This window comes from Apium graveolens, chromosome 11, assembly GCF_009905375.1.
Source record: "Apium graveolens cultivar Ventura chromosome 11, ASM990537v1, whole genome shotgun sequence".
Classification (NCBI taxonomy): Eukaryota; Viridiplantae; Streptophyta; class Magnoliopsida; order Apiales; family Apiaceae; genus Apium; species Apium graveolens.
Window position 1 is genome coordinate 26033239 of NC_133657.1, and position 4343 is coordinate 26037581.

The 4343-nt window shown below is 35.7% G+C and overlaps 1 protein-coding gene across 2 annotated transcripts; it reads left to right on the forward strand.

Moving 5' to 3' along the window:
* The first annotated feature begins 23 nt into the window (after positions 1-23).
* On the forward strand, positions 24-3532 carry LOC141695224 (zinc finger BED domain-containing protein RICESLEEPER 2-like). 2 transcript variants are annotated; one of them, XR_012564384.1, is made up of 4 exons: positions 24-183; positions 569-2532; positions 2610-2760; positions 3331-3532. XR_012564384.1 is itself a non-coding variant. In XM_074499480.1 (3 exons), exons 2-3 carry the CDS (start codon positions 594-596, stop codon positions 2663-2665), a joined length of 1995 nt encoding a protein of 664 aa, XP_074355581.1. In that variant the 5' UTR covers positions 24-183; positions 569-593; the 3' UTR covers positions 2666-2876. The 2 variants fall into 2 exon arrangements, 1 of the variants encoding a protein (XP_074355581.1); XM_074499480.1 differs by lacking the exon at positions 3331-3532 and having other exon boundaries at positions 2610-2876.
* Positions 3533-4343: the final 811 nt, after the last annotated feature.

A 4343-nucleotide genomic window follows, 5' to 3' on the forward strand; every position in this document is an offset into this window, starting at 1 on the left:
GATTTATGTTGTGTAATGTGATTATGTTCAGCTTAGAATTACATATTTCAGTATGCATTCTATCATTTCTACATATTTGTTCTCTGCTTATGTGCTTCCCGGAGGGAGACTCTAAGCTCGTGCGGACGCGATAATTGTTCTCGTGAGAGACAATTGTTGTGTACTATAAATTTTTTGAAGCATGTACGAAAAGTGCAGAATAATTGTTTTCACGTTAAAAGTGTTTTCTACAGAGCAAGTGAAATTGATTTTGGTATTTGGTGTTCTTTTATGTGAGGAATGTTTGTAATGTTATATGTGGTAGCTTAATAATCTCCTTTGTCCATGTGCTTCTCGAAATGACTGTGTTGTGTAGAATAAATTATGCTTTAATATTATTCAGTAAACTACTTACCATGCAAATTTTTTATGTGATTGAGCACTTTCTTAAACATTTTTATTGCATAATTGTTTTTTGTGAACTGGAATTGTCTACGCATGACTGGTTATTTCTCGTGTTTAATTTAATTCCTTAAATAGTGTATATTTTTTTTATTTGAAGAACTTATTTTTGTTTTGTTCTAAACAGTACTGTGAACTAATCAATTGAAACAATGGAGGATGAGGCTGTCCTTGTTGATTCTAGTAGGTTGAAATCTGTTGTGTGGAAAGATTTTGATAGGATTAGATTTGGTGAAACCTGTGTTGCCGTTTGTAAGCATTGCCAGAAGAAACTTAGTGGTTCAAGCACCAGTGGAACGTCACATCTGAGAAATCATTTAGTCAGATGTCGAAGAAGATTAAATCATGACGTAGTACCATTGGTTGCAACAAAGGGTAAGAAGAAAGAAGCAACAGTTGCTATTGCATCAGTTCCTTTTGATCAAGAGCAACAAACAGGTGAAGTGGCCAATCTTGTGCAGCCTAAATGTGAGTATGCTCATTCAAATTATGGAACTGGTCACTTGGTTAACGGCAACTTTGATCATAAGCGTAGTCGTTTCGATCTTGCTCGCATGATTATACTTCATGGTTATCCTTTGCAAATGGTTGAGGATGTTGGCTTTAAAATATTTGTTAGAAATCTTCAGCCTTTATTTGAGCTTGTTACGTTTGATGGAGTTGAGGGTGATTGTATGCAAATCTACCATAAAGAGAAACAGAAGGTGTCAGACTTGTTAGATAAACTGCCTGGCAAGATTAGTCTGAGTGCTGATATGTGGACTGGCAAGGGAGATGCCAAGTACTTGTGTTTGACAGCACACTGTATTGATGATGAATGGCAGCTCAGAAAGAAGATTTTAAATTTTTTATTGGTTGATCCTTCTCATACTGAAGACATGCTTTCGGATGTGATCATGATGAGTCTGATGGAATGGGATATTGATCGGAAATTGTTTTCAATGACATTTGATAGTTGTCCAACCTATGACAACATAGTATGTAAGATTAGAGACCAGCTTCGGCTCTCCCAGAACAATTTTCTTATATGCGATGGTCAACTATTTGAAGTACGCTGTGCAGCTAATTTAATCATGCACATGGCTCAGGATGCACTAGCAGCTATAACTGAGGTAACAGATAAAATTCGTGAAAGTATTCGACATGTTAAAAGTTCACAGGGAACTCAAGACAAGTTTAATGAGATGGCTCAACTAGTTGGAATTAATAGCCAAAAGTGCTTATTTCTTGATAATCCACTGCAGTGGAATTCCACATATTTCATGCTTGATATGGCTTTAGAGTTGAAGGATGCATTTTCTCTGTTGCCAGAACATGACCCTGTCTACACCACTTGCCCTTCTTATGAAGAGTGGGACAGAGCTAGTACTATTGCTAGTTACTTGAAGCTCCTCATTGAAGTTTCTAATGTTTTTACTGGAAGCAAACACGTAACTGCAAATATATATTTCCCTGAAATTTGTGAAATTCATTTGCAGTTGATTGGCTGGTGTCATAAATCAGATGAATTTATTAGTTCTTTAGGAATGAAGATGAAAACTAAATTTGATGATTATTGGAAAAAATGCAGCCTGGCATTGGCAATTGCCGCTATCTTAGATCCTAGATTTAAGATGAAACTAATAGAATATTACTATCCTCAAATTTATGGCAACAGTGCTCCAGAGTGTATCGATATCGTTTCCAATTGCATGAAGGCACTTTACAATGGACACTTAGCTTCTGATGGTCAGGTAGGGGATGGTTCCGGTAATGATTCTAGAGATAGGCTGATTGGTTTTGACAGGTTCCTCCATGAGACCTCACAAGGGCCGAACATAAAATCTGACTTGGACAAGTACTTGGAAGAGCCTTTATTTCCGCGTAATATAGAATTTAACATATTAAATTGGTGGAAAGTTCACACTCCGAGGTATCCCATTCTCTCTACAATGGCGCTCAACATTTTGGGTATTCCTATGTCAAAAGTTACATCAGACTCTGCCTTTGATGTTGGCGATCGAGTCCTTGATCCATATTGGAGTTTGTTGAGGTCTAACACTGTGCAAGCCTTGATGTGTGCACAGGATTGGCTGCAGAATGAGTCAGAAGGTTAGTTTATCTCTCGTTTGTCTTTCTGAATTATTCTTATTAGCAAATGACTAATGACTTGTATGTACTTGTAACAGATGCTAAAACTTCGGCAAATGTAACTCCTTTAGCCATATGCTATGATACAAGCTAGCAAGTTATCAAATCAGATATCCGTACTGGCCTCGTAGTTTTACTTACCTCTTTGCCATCCTTTGAGTCTTGAGTTTGTCTATACATATACTAGAGGTGATTAGTTCTGTTTTAGTTTGTTATAAAGAGCTAGGGTAGATTTTTTTTTTTTTTGTTATATTAGAAATGTGGGTTTAGGGCTGGATGTTTTCCATTTTTTTTGGCAGGCCTAACAGTGAATTGCTGATGCAATCCTTTTATATTTATAAATCTTTTCTCTCAGTAATGCATATATTCCTAGATCAGTATGGTGTTGCCACATTTGAAGTTCTTCTGCACATTATGATTTTACTGCAAATTTATATTTTAATTTTGAGCAATGTACAGGAAATGTTTTGGTTGGTTTAATAATACATTACAAATTTACAATAGTAAGTGGATTGAATATTTTCCTCAGAGGTGTTTGAGCTTTGACGTTATTAGTGTGTGCAAGAGGACAGGGCTCAAATGAGAATTATATTTGTGGAAAACGAGTGCGTGTTCCGTAAACATTTTCACACTAGTGTTTTCTTCAAATGAATGAATTTTCTGGTAATTCTGTTCCAAAACACGGAACTCATGTATTGTAAAAGTAATTGTTTTTCTTCAAATGAATGAAATTTCTCGTAATTTTGTTTTCATTTACAGAACACGTGTATTGTACAGACAAAGCTGCTAAGATAAAGTTGAAGCGAGGGCTTGAACTTGGGAGAAAAGATGGACCTGAACTTGAATGTAAATGGAAAATGAGCTTTGGAAAAGATACATCTTTTGTTTGTGCCTAGAAATTTTAACGGCCCTAATTTAAAAAGATCATATGTATCATGTAAATCTGGTTGTCATCCTGCTCTACTTGCAGCACCAAGATTCCGGTTTGGTAATAATAATTGTAAGAACAAACAATGAAGTAGTCCAAACACATGATCTACTGATGTAAGATAACTTTTAGTAATAAATATGAAATATGAAACAAAAAATAAAAGAAAATGAGGTGCATTGAAGTAGAGTGAAGAGTAATGTGTAAAACAGGGGCATATCACATGGGGTTGCAGGCAAATGTGACTTGTCCTCCTTATTCCAGAAAATAGCAAACACTAAGCAGGAACCACAGGGATGTAAACTGTCCTCTCTACTACTTATATGTCATCTACATTTACTCCATCCCCCGTACATTTTTACATTCTTGCTAAGTTTATATCCACTGTGGTGTATGGGTACACACTACTACTACACACTCACTTAATACAATGTATTATTTCTTAACAGTATTCTTGTTCTAATTACTCTTCTTATTTTTATTATGGTACCTCTTGTTTTTAATATTACCTCTTGTTTTTTGGATGTAAGCTGTCCCCCTCTCCGCTACTTATATTAGTACATATTCATATCTAAGTTTAATCCTACTAAACTAAGGAATGTAAGAATTAGTTGTTAAGAAAAAACCGAGTTTATCTAAAATTTTAAATTATTATAGAAATGTTCCAATTGAATTATATAGTACTCCTCCATCTACGCCTATCAATGGAGCGGGCATCTGATCCGATCCGATCCGGGTCCTTTTTACAGGATATGGAATGGCCTGAAAATTATCTGATCCGTAACCTGATCCGATAAGGGAGATCCGAATAATAAATGGATTGGATATGAATTTAAGTCGATCC

What these genes read in the sequence shown, in the direction of transcription:
- LOC141695224 (XM_074499480.1), top strand. Translation starts at nt 594, where the DNA reads ATGGAGGATGAGGCTGTCCTTGTTGATTCTAGTAGGTTGAAATCTGTT. An exon ending in GCTGCAGAATGAGTCAGAAG is followed by an intron (nt 2,533 to 2,609) that starts GTTAGTTTATCT and finishes TACTTGTAACAG; the next exon opens with ATGCTAAAACTTCGGCAAAT.